At 27.1% G+C, this 21,176-nt stretch overlaps 1 protein-coding gene across 2 annotated transcripts; it reads right to left on the reverse strand.

Annotated features, from left to right (window-relative positions):
- Positions 1-1,219: 1,219 nt before the first annotated feature.
- On the reverse strand, positions 1,220-9,716 carry LOC132946853 (ring canal kelch homolog). Of its 2 annotated transcripts, XM_061016954.1 has the most exons (12): positions 9,459-9,716; positions 8,811-8,897; positions 6,513-6,669; positions 6,213-6,441; positions 5,825-6,000; positions 5,663-5,759; positions 2,698-2,854; positions 2,520-2,626; positions 2,161-2,454; positions 1,937-2,080; positions 1,613-1,874; positions 1,220-1,537 (listed from the first exon to the last, which is right to left on the reverse strand). In XM_061016954.1, the coding sequence occupies exons 3-12, from the start codon at positions 6,662-6,664 to the stop codon at positions 1,353-1,355; spliced, it is 1,803 nt and encodes a 600-aa protein (XP_060872937.1). In that variant the 5' UTR covers positions 6,665-6,669; positions 8,811-8,897; positions 9,459-9,716; the 3' UTR covers positions 1,220-1,352. The 2 variants fall into 2 exon arrangements, with proteins under 2 accessions (XP_060872937.1, XP_060872936.1); XM_061016953.1 differs by lacking the exons at positions 8,811-8,897; positions 9,459-9,716 and adding an exon at positions 8,304-8,763.
- Positions 9,717-21,176: the final 11,460 nt, after the last annotated feature.

Consider the following 21,176-nt stretch of genomic DNA (forward strand, 5'->3'; position numbering starts at 1 on the left):
AGAGTGTACAATATTTGGAACCTAAGTAAAATGACAATGAAAATCTTACTCAAGGTAAAACATTTTATTATTTTATTGTTAAACTTTATTTATATTAAAATTATAAAAACGTGGAGCCACGCGTACATATCTTTGAGAGTCACAAAAGCTGTTAATGTATGTTATTTTATGTTATATACTGCTATAAAACATAGGAATGGGCAGACATTTGTGGCAGGGTGGGCTTAGTCAATTAAGAAACCTGAACTCTGATGGAAGAAACAATTAAAATGTTACATACTTTAATTTACCTACTCATAGTCACCCACTATTTAAGGCACAAATCATTCATATAATAAAAAACAGATCCATATTTATTAAAAATTAAATAGGAAATATTTTAATTGTCAATACAGTTTTAAATTTTAAATAAATACAATTTCGCAATCTGTAATGTTTTCAATTTTATTTTTAAAGACATTTAATTTATTATTATTTATTATCATTTATCAATGAGTATCAATGTTATTTTTCACCTACCTATTTAATGTTTTATGATTTAAAAAATCATAAATCGTTATGTTCAGATCATGTATTACTATGTATACAAATTTCAGTACGTCTCGCAAAGTGGGCCACGGCCCACCTGCCCCCCCCCCTTTACGAACGCTTATGCTATGAAATAGTAATAAGTATTGTATTATATCAGTATTGTATCAAGATATTAAAGATGTAATAAAAAACAAATTATTAAATATTGATTAGAACAAAAGATATTCCATTTGTCAGGTCTTCCTATACATCCTATGTTGTACCCAATACATTACTAATATGATAGGATTAACATTACGTAGAAAGAAATGGTTAATCATGAAAAAACGTTTGAAACATAAACTTTATATACCAAAATATTATATTACAATACTAATTACTATTACATAACATAAAATAACATTATATACATTAACATAATTTAGGACTTGCAAATAGATCGCTTGATAATAACGGATACAGGCAATGCTTGCTTATTATTCTCCGATACATCATGGAAATATGTATATACTAAAGCATCTACTGGGCTATACCAAATTTTTCAAATCCATTCATTTTTTTGTACTACTATTCAGTATTACACTATTATCTACTCTGAAAATAAATTAACCTTATTTTCACTAGAATATTTAAAGAAGTCTACATATTTTGTAGAAGTTTACCAGAGACAATATAATAGTTAACTAAAATTATAAAAAGCCATTTTATTGAAAGATTCACAAAATCAAAAATATAAAAAATACTTAACACATGTTCATGTATTATAACTTATAAATTAATATGAATATAGTATACAACAACCAACAATAAAACCATGTAATCTAATCAGTTCTCAAATGTGGTGACCCATCGACGACAACTGCACCATAAATTACCTCAACGCTTGTTGACAATGTATCCAAGGTCCACGTGTTGGTTTTGGGGTCGTATATTTCAATAGAGTCCAAACGAGTAGATCCGTTAAATCCGCCCATAACATACAACAAACCATTAAATGTGACAACTCCTATATTGAAAAATCAATTTAATTTCAATAAGTTCATTAGAAAGATTTATTTAAAAAATTATTTTTTATATTTACTTGGATCGGAACGGCATAGGTGCATATCGGCAATTGAAGACCATACTTTAGTAATTGGTGTATAGGCCTCAACACTTTTAAGATACACTGAATTATCATATTCCTGACAGTCACCACCGATAGCATATATAACACCGTCTAAGACTCCTATACCAGGGCCTCGGCGATTTGTAGACATTTCTGTGACTGGTATCCATATGTCAAGGGTGGGATCATAACATTCAACAGATTTCAAAGCAAATGGGTAGTTATAACCTCCTACCTACAGAGTTTAAATGAATTAAATGTAAGTATTAAAAATTAATAATTAAAAAAAAAATTTACCACGTATAAAAGATTATTGAGTACTGCAACGCCGAGGTTCATTCTTCCAGTAGACATATTAGATATAAAGCGCCATTCTTGAACACTCACGTCAAAAACCTCTGCACTATTTAACTGAGAATCACCAATAATGTCTCCGCCCACCTAGTATTGAATATTAATATATATTTAAATGACATAAAATTAGTAATGAGTTAGGGAACCTAACCTATTGGTATACTTACAGCATAAATGCGATCGTCTAAGACGCCGACTCCGTAAAAACTTCGATCGATTAACATGTCAACTGTTGGTTTCCATTGAAGTGATTGTGAAGATAAATCAAGCATTTCAATGGATATTAAATTAATATAATTATTGCCCAAGGCAAAAACTAAATGATCCTTTATTAAGACTAGAGCACATAATTCAAACTCCATATTCATTTTTATTGTTTTATGCAATAGTTTGGTTGCTGGATCATACCAGCTAGTATAACAATTTCCCATTCCTGATGAATGACACATGGCAAGAAGAAACTGCAATAAAATAAGTAAATAGAATGATATTGAAAAGATAATTTGAAATCTGAATTCAATAATACTTTAAGTCCAGTCTGTCTAGGTGAGTTACGAATTGTTTGTGGCACAGTAATGTGCCGATGTTTCTTTACGATATGGAAATTTAAAGCTTCATTGACAAAATCTTTACCTAAAAAAATTATAATTATTATATAATATTATAAATTTACAATAAAAGCATAACGATGAAAAAAAACATACATTTAGGATTATTTTTAATAAGAGGTTCCTCGTCTACTATTATTGATATATACTCTTGGGATGCTAACGACAAACGAACATGTTCCATTAATTTAGGCAAATTGTCATACCTACAATCTAATTCATGTCTTACCCAATTAATAACACATTCAAATACCTACAACAAATACATATGATGAAATTAATAAATAACTAAAACAAATTATATTAGAAACTAAATTTTTTGCCTTGACGTAAATAGTTACTTATTTGATAAAATAAAAACAAAAAAATATTTCAGGATATCGCTATTCATATGATTTCAACAATAGAGCTTAAAAATAATATTGTAATGGTTTTAAGAGGATGTCAACGCACTATTTGTTTTCTCTCTCCGGCCAACGCGCAACATAGACAAAACGCATTAACATAGAATCATTTTTTCCTTGTTTTTAAGCAACCTTATAGTAAAATCACCCATTACAAAAAAGAAAGAGAATAATATTTTTTAGTGAATGACATTGATTTTATACTTTGTTGTTATTTGACTTTGTATTCGACTTTCTAAATAAACAAAAAATGTTGTTAATTTAAATTGTTTTGAGACAATATTTAGACAAATCGATATGTCATTCCCTCAAAAATATTTTCTCTATCTTTTTTAGCTATGGGTGATTTTACTCTAAAATTACTTAAAAACATAGAATAAATGATTCTGCGTGAATGCGTTTTGTCTATGTTGTGCATGGGCCAGAGATAGAAAACAAATAATGCGCTAGATCTTCTTATGAGGATGTTACAGTGACATTTGTTGTCTCCGTCTTACAACTGAGTAACATAGCAACTATTACGCTCAGCAAAACACATTTATCTCTGTTAGTTTAAAAATTAGAGCGAATTGACCTCTTATAAAATTTAAAGATAAGATTATTATCTAGACAATGATATAGGTTTTTTATCATGTTTTAAAGCGAGTTATGTGTATATTAAAATTGTAAACTGTTTGTACATCTTAAAATACTCATAATTCACTTTAAAATTAAAATATAATAAAAAGCCTATGTCATTGTCTAGATAATAATCTTACCTTTAAATTTTATAAGAGGTCAATTTGCTCTAATTTTTAAACTAACGGAGATAAACGTGTTCTGCTGAGCGTAAAAGTTACTGTGTTACGTACTTGTAAGACAGAGACAACAAATGTCACTGTAATGTCCCTTTAAGTGCAAGGTCTTCAAAAATTATCATGTAAGTAAGGTTTATTTTTTTATTTAACAATAAATCATAACATTGATTATAACAGTATCTACATACAGTATATTATATGACATTTAATAACTATAAAAAATTAATAATTTTTAAATTATCAATTATTTAAATGTACATTGTTTAAATATCTAATACTCGTATGAAGTAAAATAGATATATACACTGTACATTACGATAAAAGTTCAACAAAATGTTTATTATAATATAGAAAGAAAGCAGTCACTCTTAATATGGTACACATACTAATTTAAAAATGTAGATTCTTTTCTTTTAAATGACTTAGTTAATATTTTTTTCTGTAGTAACTTTTAACTTAAGGCAAATTATCATTTATTTCCATAGTAACTCTTAACTGATCGAGTCAAATTTATCATTTTTTATCTGTAAACTTCTAACTTATCATCTTATGTTCTCTTAACTTAAGAAGACTCTATAAAGACATTTTTGCCTCCGTCTGAAAAGTACGCACTTATAATATGGTATAAATATACCAAATTTTACGATCAAAAAATCACATTTAGCTCTGTTTGTTTAAAAAATAAAGAGAATGAACCTCTTAAAAATGTTAGGTATAATCATAAGCTTTTTATTATATTTTAATTTTAAAGCATATGAGGAGTATTTTAAAATTGTAAAATATTTGTACATCTTAAAATACTCATAACACATTTTAAAATTAAAATATAATAAAAATTCTATGAGATTCCCTATACCAGTATATCAACCTATGGTACGCGGAAAGCTTGTGGGTAGTGCGCTAAAAAATTTTCCCTCCATAAAAAAATGGAATGGATCATTAACACAATAAATATTATTTGGTTTATTTTATATTAATATTAATAATATAAATAACGATTGTACATATTTCATATTCTTTTTATGCATTAAATGTTTATATTATGATAATTTTGTAATTCCTAATAAAATAAATTTCCAAACAATTAAAATAACATATTCATTTTTGATAAGCAATAAAAAAAATTTATTCAATCAAGTGGTAATTACATGAACATTTTCAAACTGAATAGGTGGTACGCTTATATAAAAAGGTTTAGAACCGCTAACCTAGACAAAAATCTAACTTTTAAATTCTAAAAGAGGTAATTTCACTCTAATTTTTAAACTAATGGAGCTAAACATGATCTTCTGAGTGTAAAATTTGCTATGTTACGCACTTGTAAGACTGAGGCAACAAATGGCTGTATAGCGTCCTTTTAAATTAGAGAACATAAGATGATAAGTTGGAAGATAACATTTAAAAAATAATAAATTTGACTCGATAAGTTAAAATTTATTATGGAAATAAGTATTAACTTAACTCAGTTTAAAAAAAGTAAATTATTAAATAAGTATGTGGAATTGTGGATCACCACATAAAGAGTGACTGCAATCTTTTTAATTGTAGCCTCAGGTTAAAATTAAATTTTTTTATATTGGCATTAGTATAACTATAACTGACTTGTATACCATACTGTAGCAGTATAGCCTAACAATAAGCAATAAAGCTGTAGAATTAAATATTAATTTAATAAACTACCAAAAACTTTTACATAATGCAAAAATGTACACAATTATTTAGGTACATTATCTACCCAAACAAACACCCAACTGTAGTAGTATTTGTGAATCATTTGATTCTATTATTTTCCTTACACACAGATAAATAGACTTCCCATATTATATAATTAAATGCAATTATGAATTTTAGTAGACATACTTTCTCTTCAAATGGAACATTAATGTCATTACAAGAGATTAGATTAATCACTTCTTCAGAAGACAAAGATAGAAACTCATCTGTTTCAATAAATTTTCTGAAAAGCATGAGTGATTATAATGTACACAATTCACTGATAGTGTAAAATTTAATAAAACTTACAAAAAATGTGTTTTTATGTATTCTTCAGAACTTGACAACAAATCCATACAGTTATAAAAGTCGGCAAATTCTTTGATACCAAGACAATTTGAAAGATTCAGTTGTTTTTTTAAAAACTCAACACATACATCTCTTATATAATCCAACTGTAAGAGCACTGAAGCTGGTAACAAATCCTAAACAAATAAACAATAATAATGAATTTAGATCATTTTTATTATAATCTTAAATAACTAGGGTATCAAGTTTTAAAATTTCCATGTGCTTAGAACATTTTTATATTACCTAATTGGAACATTTGCAACTTTTACAAATTATAATGAAAATTTTTTTAAAGCGTAAAATATATAAATAAAATATAATGTAATGAATTATATTATATACCTACCATTACGTTTTGTTCGGTCACCATTATTTTGCCAGTATAAATATAATCAATCAAGAGTTGTAGAATGTTAGAATCTAACTCTCTTATATTTACAACATATTTAGCCCCTTCGGAAAAACTGGTGAACATTGCACGGAAATATGGACAAGCTGATACTAAGACAACTTTATGCGCACATACTATAGTACCATCATCTGTTTCTAACCTAATATCACATAACACTTCTTCACTAAAAACAGAAAATACATTATTATTATTTATTTTTATAGCAGCTAAAATGATATACTCAAAATGTCATACTTTCGTAAACATTGTAGTACTTCAAAAAAACTGTGAGTATAACAGCTGTTTGTATATATTTTAGGTTTATATCCGTTGAACTTCAAAACTTGCTTTTGACCATTTCTCCATGGTATAACATGTGTTACAGAATCCATCTCTTTTATGGACATAACACCTTAAAAATATAATAAAAATGATTAATTATTTATATTATTTTTTTGTGAATAGCTACTAAATCTAATGAGTGAGGACTAATACAATTATTCCTATATAATATATACATATCAATATCAGGGGTGGTTTTGGTTATTTATCTGGGGTATCCCAAAGGTATACCTTTGTTGTTATATTATATTGCAGTTTATAAATTTATGACTCAAAAATAATTTAAATCTAATTGGTTAAATTAGAGTTATTGGTAGGTATATACTTAATAAACAAAATCATTTTAAATGTATAATTAAATATTATTAAAATGAATAATTACTTAGTGCCTACAAAATGTATTGTTATATTTCATGCTTGACAAAATATAAAATTTTTTTAATTTTTGCTTCAATATGTAATACTTTTGAATTTTGTCAAAATATACAGAAATATGCAATAACCAACAAATGTGCAGAAATAAGCAATACAAAAATTATATACCTAATATCATCAAAAAATAATAATTTTGCTAATTTGATCAAATTTTATTTGTATCATAACATCACAATCATAATATTGTTTAGAGATAGTATTTAGTATATTATAAATGGTCAGGTTATACGTTTCTTATAATTATGCTAGTTTAGTATGCTACCTACAGCTACTTGGTTGATTTAGTACAGTACACTGTTTAAATGGTTACATTTCTTATAATTATGCTAGTTTAGTATGCTGCCTATAGCTACTTTGTTGATTTAGTACAGTACACTATATAATACTAACGGCCTACCATAAAATTTTTAACTACCGAAAGAATATGAAACATTCTTATAAACGTTATATTTTTATTATATTTTATTACAGCAAAGTATCTGCGACTTGAGTTGTTACGATAAATAACATTAACATATTTTATGTCATAGAAAACTATAAATAATTGATACCTACATTATTTGATAAGTGGTAAATATCAACCAAGACAACGATAATTTACTTAAGTGTTAACTGTACTTAACTATAAGTGTATAACAATATATTATACACATTTTAAAATACTTAAAAATTATGACCATCAGCAGTAGAGATTAGTAAGTTTTAGTTTAAGAGGACGCCACACCCGCATGTGTTGTCTCCGTCTTACAAACACGTAACATACCAAATTTACGGTTAGAAATTCAAGTTTCATGCCGTTATCTTAAAAACTAGAGTGAATCGACCTATTATAAAACTTGATGGTAAGAACATTATCAGTGTTTTGTTGGAAGTTTTTTTACGATAATTAAGTTTGTTAAGTGAGTTATAGCGTGTATAATAAATGTAAATTAAAAATGCTCATAACTCACTTAAAAACTTAGTTATCGTAAAAAAAACTTTCAACAAAACACTGATAATGTGAATATAATTCTTACCATCAAGTTATATAATAGGTCGATTCACTCTAATTTTTAAGCTAACGGCATAAAACTTGAATTTCTGAGCATAAATTTGGTATGTTACACATTCGTAAGACGGAGACAACACATGCGGGTGTGATGTCCTCTTAATAAACTTTAAGTACCTAGAATACACCGTTTTTGGTAGATAAATACAAGTGTACAGTTTCGTGGAAGGTAGCATACGCGAGTACCTACCACATATTTATAATATTATGAATGTACTTACCTATTTTGTTTTGTAGTTAACTTCAGTTAGTATTATACGTATCTATATGGCCGTGGTCCATAGCGTCTATACTCTATTATAGAGACATCTCAAGAGCAATTTATTTATTATCAATCGCGTGTCGCGTAACTGCGTAAGAGAGTAGGAGACACTTGGGCAAAGGCCAAAGACTGAGTGACTGACCGACAGAATCATAGACCGATAGACCTTATAAGTTAGTTATAAGTTATGACTTTGTTGTAATGTCTAATGTCTATGGACCGAATATTATAATATGACAGACTGGGGCGACGTTTGGTTATCATTTATTTTTCTTATCAATTATCATAAAATATCACGATCACGAACTATTTATTATAGGTAGGTATCGAATTATATTTGTTCAAATTTTATTTTTCTGAACACAGAGATTTAATAGAATAAAATAGGTAGGTACGCTACGTACATATTTACACGCATATATGTGAGAGTGACAAACGAAATGAACTAAGAAAAAATAAATATTACCTCCATAGAAAATTCGCTTGGCACGAATTCCGATTCACGAGACCAGCTACCTCCAAGGTTGACGCCCAGTTCGACGTTCGAATTAGCCTGTTAGTTGCAAAACAATTTAATACAAAGCTCTTAATATATTAAGATTCACAATGATATTTGACAAAATATTAAAAATCCATAGTCACAATTTTTTTTTATATATTAAGCATTTAATGTTAAAATTACGACAAAATACGGAAAAATCACGAAAATTATCAAATTATATTCAGTTAAGAATTCATAAAAATTTTTCTTTTTAAATCTAAGATTTAAAAATGTAATACAAGAATCCTTATAAGATTATCTACTTTTACCAAAAAAAAAAAATATGTATAAAAGAGTCAAATAAAATTGTTATGAGCGTTTGAAGTTTTTACAACAATGGATATTCACTCGATTTCTCATGTAGCGATTTCCTTATTTTGTTGTAATTCAAAAACGAATAACTGCAGATAATATATGAAAATTTTGACTGAATGTTTATATTTTTATTTTCTATACATCATAACATTTTGAAAATATTTTAACTCGTTTTGAACTGTTTACGAACAATTTCAGATTTAATTTTGTTTAGTTTTTTTTTTTTCTATAATTATTATTAAAATTGTAGGTATTTACTTGTCAAAAAGCGTGAAAAATTAATGCAAGGCTCCTGTTACAATAGCAGATGCAATTTTTTAAAAATAATAGTTCCACAGTTCCTTTTTAAATTGAGCCAACGTCCCGTTTTAAATTAAATGTCTTTAAGATGATTTGAAATAATATCACTTATTAATCGTGAACTACTTAAGTATAAAACTATAATTGAGTACAATCGCTCAACTACACATATTGGTAGTAAATATACGACTGCGACCAAAGTGCTGTACGCCTATACGATTCGTATGAACAAGAAAAACTGATAAATAAATACATAATAATATTAATAATACAAATTGTTAGGTTTAGATGCTTAGAATTGTATCGAATTCCATTGTCATCGGTGTAATAAAGATAAGATATAGGTTTATCTCTTACAATATAAGATGTATTAATTCATATGAAAAAAAAAAAAATAATGATAATCCAAAAATATTGTAGTAATACACTCACGTCACGTATTGACTTATATGTTATAGGTGTTAATAGGCTACATCTGGTTAAGAACCGCAAACTTAGATTATAATAATTGTTTATTTTATTTATTCAGTGGTTATTAACAAATAAATAAATAAACATACAAATAATAATAAAATTATAATATACAATAATACATAAAAATATTTATAATGATCAATAATATAGGTAAGAACATTATTTATATACAGACTAGCCGAATTACTCGTCGTTGCCGGGTTTATGTATTGTTGTCTGGTAAGATTAAATATTGTCTAATTAAATAACATTTAAATGCGATTGCTTAAAACAACATGTCATATTATAATATATTAATTGTTTATTAAGCTGATTTTTAGCGTTAATATAATACTTCTTTATAAACTACACTAGCTGTAATTCCTGTTAAAAAAAAATATATGTAATTATTAATTATGAATAATTATCACTAGCAAGTCAAAAAAAAAAAGAAAAAAATGTAAATTCCACCGGAATTATTGACTGAAAATATATAAACTCCACCGATGGTAAAATCCTCAGATTACTTTTAGATTATTTTTGCGTTTTTACGAATGATATTGATAGACATAAATACATAATCCTTCCTATACACTATATCTACGCCTCCAGTTTGTTCTGCTTTGTGTAAAAAAATGTTGAGCCCAATAATAATTGTTACATGGCTCACTAAATGTATTATTTGCTTCGAGAGTAAATTTTGTACGAGTTAAATAATTATACTGGTACTAATTATTACTTTAAAAAAGATATCAAAATTAAAATTAATTGTTTTAGACATCTTGACACAACTCACCATTAACAGAATACAGAACGAGAAAACTTAAATTTCAAACTTAATTTTCAACCCTTTGAAAATGTTTATTTTTCACTCATATATAGACAACTCTTATTTTAACAATGCGTCATAATGTACAATCTGACCAAATATTTTAATTTTTCACAACGATACGAAACTTCGATAAGAGTCGGTACGTAACTATTCCTGTCGGCACGTAACTATTCCGTATCGCGATACGTATCGAATTTTTCTTCTTGAAAATCTTCATATTGTGTTTACTTCATTAAGAATTTCCTCAGATGGTTAAACAGTTAAAATGAAATGGCACCTACTTGTATCAGTAATTAAAAATTATTAATTAAATTTTGCTTTCGTTTTTTTCAAACTAGAAATCGGAAAAAAAGATTAGTTATTACATTATAAAAGTATAAGCTGAGTTAAAAGCACGGTTTAAGATAAACATTATATATTAAATCGTGGTTTGAAGGGATACTAAGAAAGTATTTTTTTTTTAATCGATTGATCTTCAATCATGAAATTCCTAGCCCTGGTAATAATATGCACACTCGTATCATTATGATTAATAATATTAAAATAATATAACATAGGTCTTTTTGAGCAAATTGGTAATAAAATATAAATAATACCTCTACTTAGTATTTATTTTTAATAATTATAAGACAGTAAACATTAGTTTACCTGTCTTGTACCTATATTATAATCTACCTAGAGAAGTCAGTTATAAATTATGATTAAATAATTACTCAGTTCATTAGTGGATAAAATAGAAAAAAATTATAATGATAATAAAAATAAATAAATTTAGGAATTTATAGTGGCTACTGGGTAACATTTTTTTTTATCCGACTGACTGATTACTGGCTAAGATATTATGTTTGTCAATAAAATTAATCTGCAATAGTTATTTATTTTTATTAAAATCATTTATTATTTTGACAGCAACTCTCAGAAACAAGCACTAACTTTGTCTTATATGATACTGTCCGTCAATATTATTATTAACTTTTATTATTTTATATATTATTTGTATTTAGGTATTATCATGACGTTTACGTTTATACGTTTTCATGTGAATATAAAACATTCTTTTTTTTCAAAATTATTCATCCCCTTTTTCGTATTGTTTTGGTTCGATTAATAAACAATTTTTTTGTGATCACAAAAAATTATTTTTTCTTATTATTTTCATATTGCAGTGTATAAATCAATTGTTACATACGACTAAAAATCGCTAAAACATATATTTTCGACAAAAGACTCGTTGGTCGTTGATATGAATAGTGTAATGAACATTGACTATAGATCTGCAGTTTAAACAATACTCGAATATTATAGGTATATTAATTATATTATGTACCAAGAAATATTTAAACCTTCAAACACTAAACGCGACGTAAACTATTACATAACTAATAAAATAATAAATCATAAAATAACGCAAAACACCGGCGGATACGGCAAGAATAGGTATGACATAATAAACGGTGTAAAATAATATGATGGTAAATAATATGTATTGTGTAGAACGCGAGAACGTCAATATAATTGAATAAATTGTCGAATTGTTTATACAAAATAATATTTAAAACAAATTCAAAATAGTTTTTTAGTATTATAAATATTATAATTAATACCTCCTAGGAGGTTTGACACTTTGAACCCTTACACCCCCATGTGGCCATGTGAATGTATCGGTACACTATAACATATTTTCTATATAATGATAATTACTGACTTGAGCTATAATATCCTAATCTGAACAAATCTCGTAACAGGAATCTACTGTAATCAGTGTTTGGAAAGAACGTCGTTCATGAGCGCACGTTCACGCGTTCACGTTCATATTATGTATAGTGAACGATACGTAGCTCGTTTTTTGCAAATAAAACGTGAACGACGTTTATATTTTTAACGAATTTGGTCGATTTTTAAGACGTTTAATTTATTCACCATTCAATAAATATTATATTATGTATAAAATATATTAATTATATTATAGTAATAATATTTTCATTTTTCCCATTATAATTCCTATAATATTTGTTTAAATGCAATAGGGCAAGGGCAGAAATTGCCTTCCCGCACGAGCCACACATACTATTTTTTGTCGCGCCTCTGCGTTCATTGACCGCGCCATCACGACAAAAGTAATTCGGGCTAGGATCTATGCAACAACCAGACTATTCTACAAGAAAAATATTTCGTGAAAGAAACGATTTGGTTGTATTTATTTTAAGCGTCATGCATGGAGGTTATAATATGAATGTAACAGCTTATGTTTTGTAAGGACCGTGGTAAAGATTTCAGTATAAATAATAATTGTTATATTAAAATTATTAAACGAAAACAATGTCAAGAAAGAAAAATGTTTACGCGGCATGCAAGGCGGTTATAATACGAATATAAGATGTAATCAAAAGTTTATGTTTTACGAGGACCGTAGTATAGATTTTAGTGTCTGTTTGTTCAGAGAATACCCGTGATATCTGAGATCAGTACTCTTGGGGATTTCAATTTTACCGCCCGGTACTTTTGGGGATTTCCACTTTACCGGCCGCTGAACGGAAAAACATCGATTTCCAACGCTTAAACCGTCATCGAAAACTAAACTTTCGGCGCAGGCGTGACAAAAAATATAATATAAACTAAATACGTGAAATTCCCGTGTCCTCGCCTAGACATACAATAATATTATGATTTCCACCGCGAATTTGTAATAAACCTGATCGGCTTATCATAAGAAGTATACACCCTAGTATTCGCTTAATTTCATCACTAGGAAATCCTTATATCAAAATGTCATTGAAATAAAGTGTCAGATATTAAAACTAATTCAGATACTTTATAAATTGTATTTTTATTTTTTGGTTGAGTCGTATGTTTATGGGTTTTTAATTTTTATATTGACTGCAGGCTAACGACGATTCATAAAAAAAAAAATGAAATGACCCACCTAATGAACGCGTTTGTTTGTAAAAACATGAACGTGAACTTGAACGAGTTCCTTTTTTAAGGACTGAACGTGAACGTGGACGAGTTCATTTTTTTAGTGAACGTTCCGAACACTGACTGTACTCGGAAATCACTGGGGAATAAAATGATACATCAAAGTAAAAACATTCAAAAATTTGAATTATTCTTCGTACGAAAATTCACTTAATTTAGATATTTTTGAAATAAAATTTAGTCTTGAACGTAAGTCTTGAAAAATATTAACTTATTAAGTTAAAAGTTAATTTGAAAAAAAAGTAACGAGTTAATTAAAATTAATTTAACGTTTTAACTTAATTTTATCTTTTAACTCGTTAAATGCCCAGCCTTAGATATAGTACTTAAGTCCTAGGTACACCAGTGAAAAAAAATATAAAACTAGGTATTTTAATTATGTACTGTACGAGGATTACTATTCATACCTAGAATAATTATACTCTAGTGATATATAGTATTGAACATAGTTTTTGGCGTAACTCTAAAACAAATGAACATATTATATACATGAAATTTTCACCGGTTGTTTACATACGCATTTTCTATACACTATAAAATTCAAAATATATTTTGATTTGTTTTCAACTGTTGACGGACATTTTCAGTTTCCAATTTTATTGTCTTTTTTTCTAAGGATGTCAATGAAACTTTATTTGTTGAGTAAAAAAAGTTTAAAAATAGCGATTTTCTTATTTTGTTGTAATAAATTCTAAAACGAATAACCGTAGACACTTGAAATTTCCGGGGAGCTGTAATGCAAATCGCGGTTCTCTCACCGGTCCTCGATAATATTGGAAAAAAAAAGTCACTTGAGATTTATATCATATGTTTATTTTATCAATTACTATAGGTACTTGATACAATTTTGAAAATATTTTAACTTGTTTTGAGCTGTTTACGGACAATTTCAAATTTCAATTTCTTAGTTTTTTTTTTTTATACCTTTTAAGAAAATGTTATTTGTTGCGCCAAAAAGCGTCGAAATTTAATACAAGGCTCCTGATATGTTGCTTAAATAGAAGTTGAAAAATATAAAAAATACGTAGGCACAATTTTTATATACGCATTAAAAGTTCGATTTTGTAGTTAGAAATGTATAGCTAAGGATTGAAAACTTACAACACGATTCCACGTAAGAAGTTTATTCTGCAAGACTGTCACAAAAAAATAACAAAAATTTTTTATATTTTTTTTATGTTCAAATCTGAAAGAAATTACATATTAAAAAACCAAGAATAACGATTTTAGTTATTTCGTTGTAATTTTATAATATTAATTTAACTTACCGGCTACCGTAAATAAGCAATAAAAAATAACAATATAAATATAGTATACATTATCCACACTGACCGCTCAGAATCGTTTTTCGTATACACAATGATATTATATCGTTGAATTCAAATTTATATTAATTAAATGAATATACCATCCATTATACAGTGACCCACTTGAAACTTACTGTACAGCAGAGCGACGTCCACTTACCCACTTTTTTTTAGTTTTTTTCTATAATTATCAATAAAGTTTTATTTGTTAGGTAAAAAAGGGTAAAAATGTAATAAAATAGGCTCCTGATATATTATTACAATAGAAGTTGAAAAATATTAAAAATACATAGGCATAATTAATTTTTTTATAAGCATTTAAAGTACGAATTTTGACAAAATTTATCAAATTTAAAATTTAATAATTATTTCGTAAATAAAAATGTATATAATGTTCAACTTATGTACCTATCTAAGGATTGAAAATTTAAAAAAAGGTTTCACGTAAATAGGTCAAATATAAATTACTTTATTCACAATAATATCATCAAAATATATACTTAGTAATATCCAGTGTTGAGTTTGATCTTTTATCTCATATAGATAAATAGAGATTATTAATTTACACAGTTATCTAAGATAAAAATAACCGTTATCTAGATGAATTTATCCAGATAATTTAATTTATTATAATTTATTAAGTAGGTAGTATTTACTAATAACTATCGACATTGTCGATAACATACTATGAAGTTATTCTATATTGCTACGAGCTTACGGAGAGTGCCATAAACCAATATAAAAAAAATTATCCGATAATTTATAAAGATAAAAAAAATGTTTTTTCATCTTTATCTAGATAAAATTATATTTATTTCGGCTCAACACTGGTAATATCATAGGCTGACTGACCGTCTTCGCTCAGAATCGTTTTCTTATACAATGCAGTGCCGCAACAATTGGGGGTGCTAGGGGTGCAAAGAACCCCCGGGCCCCCGTTAAATCATAACAATGGACCCCAGGGCCAGTGGCCGAACTATTTGGAACTTTTTATTATTTTAATGTGTTTTACAAAGTGGTATCTTACTATCTTATTATTTTATCAAAAAATATAAACTAATGAATTTGGGCCCCCACACGAGTTTTCTCAGTGGGGCCCAGTATTTCATATGTATATGAAAATTAAAAAAAAAATGAATACATTAGAATCATAATTATTATTATTTAATATTTATTATAATATAAAACAAAGTCCTAACTATAATTATAACAAAATAATAAAAATAATAATTTCGAATGGCCGGGGGCTGAATTATACCTCCAATGTCATATTCTCGAATTTCCTAATTTTTCTATGTTGTGACGGCTGATGATTTATTACATTTAAATTGGGACAAGAAAAAAAATAAATGGTTTTAAGGGCCGCATACTACTTTGCTCCTCAGTCCTCACCTATCTGTGTACAATCAATACAATGTGCAATGTGTTCAATGCTCTTCACCTACCTGTAACACTGTATATTATATTAACTACATAATATAACGTATAAATAGCTAAAAACAACAAGCAATATGTATTTAATGACCTATTGGTACATGACCATAGTCGCAACTATTCTTAAAAATTCTGGGGGGCTACAGCACACCTAACAAAACTATTAATTTAAAATAACCTATAAACGCCTTATATCTAAATAAATAAGGAATATTTTTTGGAGGGGTCTGAATCGTAGTTGGGGGGTGGGGGCTATAGCCCCCCTCTCCCCTCCCCTGTAGTTTTGCCTCTATACATGGGCCCTATATATTTGGTCGCACACCCACCAATATGTACCAAGTATTGCGGCACTGGTCCCAATTATTAGAAGCTAATAATATAGGTACTTAATATTTATTGTAATATAATATAATATTAAACTCATTATACTCAGTTATTACGATTAAGTAGAAATAATATTTTTCAAATAATATTACAGTGTCTTTGTCGAACAGTCAGCTGTACGAAGTTTCCGCTGTGCCACAAGGCGGGTCGACGCCGGTCGCTGAACATGGGAAGTCCTCAAGTCCACCCAGCATCGTATTGATGAATCAACCATACATCTTACATCTTACATCTAACATCTTACATCTTACATCGATCATTGCAATCTTATAATTATTCACCTGAATGCATGTAATCCTGAATGTACAGTTAATTTATTACTACCCATCTACAAAGTCAACACTGTATTAATAAAAGTATTTATTGTTAAAATAAAATTGAGTTCTATATTATTTGTAGGTACTTAAAAATTATTTGGGTATAAAGGAAACATATTTTAATCATACAAAATTAGATAAACTAAAAGACAAAAATAATAAGTAAATACGTCGTGTTCAAAATAGTTTTTAATTAATATAGGTAGGACAGGTACCTATTATGTAGGTAGGTACTTATCCAAAACTCGTTTATCAGGAATTAAATAAAAAGGGAGGTCAATAAAAAAAAAGGTGGATAAGTGGATGTCGCTCTGCTGTACGGTAGGTTACAAGTGGGTCACTGTAATGGATGGTGTTAAATTTGAATTCAATGATATAATATCATTGTATAAGAAAAACGATTCTGAGCGAAAACGGTCAGTCAGCCTATGATTTTACCAAGTATATTTGATGATATTATTGTGAATAAAGTAATTTATCTATAACCTATTTACGTGGAGCCTTGTTTTAAATTTTCAATCCTTAGCCATAAAAGTTAAACATTTTATATATTTTTAACTACAAAATAATTTATAAATTATAAATTTGATAAATGTTGTCAAAATTTGAACTTTAAATGTTTATAAAAAGAAATTGTGCATAATATGTATTTTTAATATTTTTCAACTGCTATTAGAACGATATATCAGGAGCCTTATATTAAATTTTCACGCTTTTTTACCCAACAAATAAAAATTTATTGATATTTATAGAAAAAAAAAACTAAAAAAATTGAAAACTGACTATGTCCGTATACAAATCAAAAAGAATCAAATTATTTTCAAAATTTTATGGTGTATAGAAAATGCTAATATAAAAATTCAGTGAAATTTTCAAGTATCTACAGTCATACGTTTTTTAATTACAACAAAATAAGAAAATCGTTACATGAGAAATCGAGTGAATATCAAATGTTGTAAAAATATGAATTTCAAACGTTCATAAAAATTTAATTTGACTTTCTTGTAGACATTTTTTTTTTGATATAGGTAGGTAAACTTATGGATAATCTTGTATTACATTTTCGAATCTTAGATTGAAAAAGAAAAATTTTTATGAATTCTCAACTCAAAATAATTTGATAATTTTCGTGATTTTTCCGTATTTTGTCAATATTTGAACTTTAAATGCTTATAAATAAAAACCGTGACTAAGGATTTTTAATTTTTTTCATCTGCCTTTGAAACAATAACCTAAGAACCTTCTATTACATTTTCAAGCTTTTTTAACCAACAAATGACATTTTATTGATATTTATAGAAAAAAAAACTAAAATAAAATGGAAACTGAAAATGTCCGTAAACAGCTCAAAATAAGTCAAAATATTTGGAAAATGTTATGGTGTATAGAAAATGCTAATATAAGCATTCAGTCAAAATTTAATGTACCTACGGTCATTTGTTTTAGAGTTGCACCAAAAACCAAAATCGATTTTCTCGAAAACGGACTCTGCTGAACAGTAGGTTACAAGTGGGTGACTGTTATGGATAGTGTTAAATTTGAATTCAATGATATAATATCATAGTATACGAAAAACGATTTTAAGTGGAGACGATTTGTCAGCCTAGGATATTGTATACTATATTTATATTGATATTATTAAATATTATTAATACCGTAGCCGGTTAAGTTGAATTATTATTATTTGTTTATTATCGTATTTGTATATGATAAATGATAATATATTTTAGACGTTTCAATTACCCACGAATAATATTTTTAAAATAGTGTAACTTTATATTAGTTTACTTTTGTTGGTAAATAATATATTTTATAATATCTATGGCATAATATATATTATAATATCTATGGCATAATATATTTTATAATATCTATGGCAGTCGTCAATTGTCGAAATTCGTCGGCGACGGTTAACAATTCTAATAGTTTCAGAAATACTATTGTATTATAAATATAATATATTGTATATTTTGATTTCAGTGAACAAAAAAATAATAGGCTACAAATATAAACGGACAGTTCGTTAAACCGGATAAGTTGTAACACAAACTCGCAAATTTCGTTTGATCAGGTTATTTTCATAAAATATTTCGATACTTTCAAGTTTTAGCTCATCGGAGTGAGATGATTAGATGAAGATGGATGAAGATAGCTGTTTCTTCGGCGATGGCGGCACTCTAGCTACGTTTCACCGGAAGAGTAGATGTTTACGAGTAAGTTTGTTTTCATATTATTACCTACTGTTTTACATTTACTTTTTAGACTTAAATTAAATATTCATTGCAACGGACAATCTGTTAACTAGGTGACGTAGAAGCATTTATAAGTTTAATCCCAATAGCGCAATGTATAAAATACGCGAGAGTGTCTTCGTTTCACCACGCCAAGTTTAATACGCACCTTTTTGCATGTTATACTATACACCGGGTATCACCTTAGGTTTGCGCGAAGTATTTAAAACAATATAATGTTATTAATCTTTATATTTTATATTTGTATATACATAAATACATTATACACCTCATATATTTTATTAGCATTCTTACACCTTTTTTAGTGTAGTTTATACCCTAGATGGCTATAGATATAGGTATTAAATGTCTTGCAATTATATATTTTACTATAATTATTAATTTCATTATAATATAATATAACAATACACTCTAAATTAAATTAGTTGTTATCAAGACAGACAGTCTTAAAACAAACTCTTTTCTGGACGTTTTCAAAACGTATTATGCTTAAAAAAAATTGCACAGTTGTCGTAGCAGTCAGTTGCTAGTTCAACCCGTGTGACATCAAATAGGAATTATTCTTGTTTTTTTAAATAGTTTTTTCGAAAAATATATGTAACATGTATAGCTCATACAATTATGAATTTATAGTTAATAGAAATGCGGATGTTTATACTTCATGGATATTTTTTTAGTTAATAATCGTGTAAATAATTTGATTAAACAATACGGTACTTACCTACTCATCACTAGTATCAATTTTATTACGTGTAAAATCACCAACACAAGGTGCAGACTGCGTTTAAAAAATTAAAAACATAAAATAAAATATAAAATATAGTTGTAGTAGAAGCTGGAAACTGTAGTTTATTTTAATTTATAATCCAATTAATATAACCGAGAATGTAACTATTAAATTCATCATTGAATGATTATGCAGAGATCACTTTGGGATAAATGTAAATTAAATTAAAAATAATTAAAAAACATTTTGTGATAGGATCAAGATTACTGCTCATATTTAAGTCTTAATTATTAACAAATAAATACAAATAATATATTTTTTAATAGCTTTTTACTATTAACATTCAGTGTAAATATAGTTTCTGATCGACTTACCAATATGTAATAAACCTATATGTAATAAAATAATTATTCATATCAAATAATCCTAACAATTTAATGCAAGGATTCTCATAAATTGATCTTACAGCAGCCTTAAAACACCAAAAATACATTTGTACATCATTTACAAAATTTTAGTTCCCTATTATGGTGTAGGTATTAATACAAACAATAAATTGCTATTCGAAAACACAATTTCGTATACCTATTATTATTTACTAAATACCTACAATTAAATTAAACTAAAAATAAACATATGATTACATACTGAGTGCCTATAATATAATATTATATATGAAAATTGAATCTTTATTACGAATACTTATCGTTTACACAAACCACAAGAAAAAATAATTAAAAATATTAAAAAAAAAACACACACATCATTGTAAAAATATAGTTGGTATTATAGTATTTGATGAATTTACTGTATACGTTTATGTTAACTCTAAAATCCAGTAATCACATTTTTATTTAATAATTCATAAAATACAATATGCTCTTATAAAAATATTCTTGTGCTTCTGATATCTATTCACCACCTTAATCAATAATTAAATTGATAAACGAAAATAATGATTTAAATAATACCTATATCATATTATTATAGTTCA

Source organism: Metopolophium dirhodum, chromosome 6, assembly GCF_019925205.1.
Source record: "Metopolophium dirhodum isolate CAU chromosome 6, ASM1992520v1, whole genome shotgun sequence".
NCBI classification, from domain to species: domain Eukaryota; kingdom Metazoa; phylum Arthropoda; class Insecta; order Hemiptera; family Aphididae; genus Metopolophium; species Metopolophium dirhodum.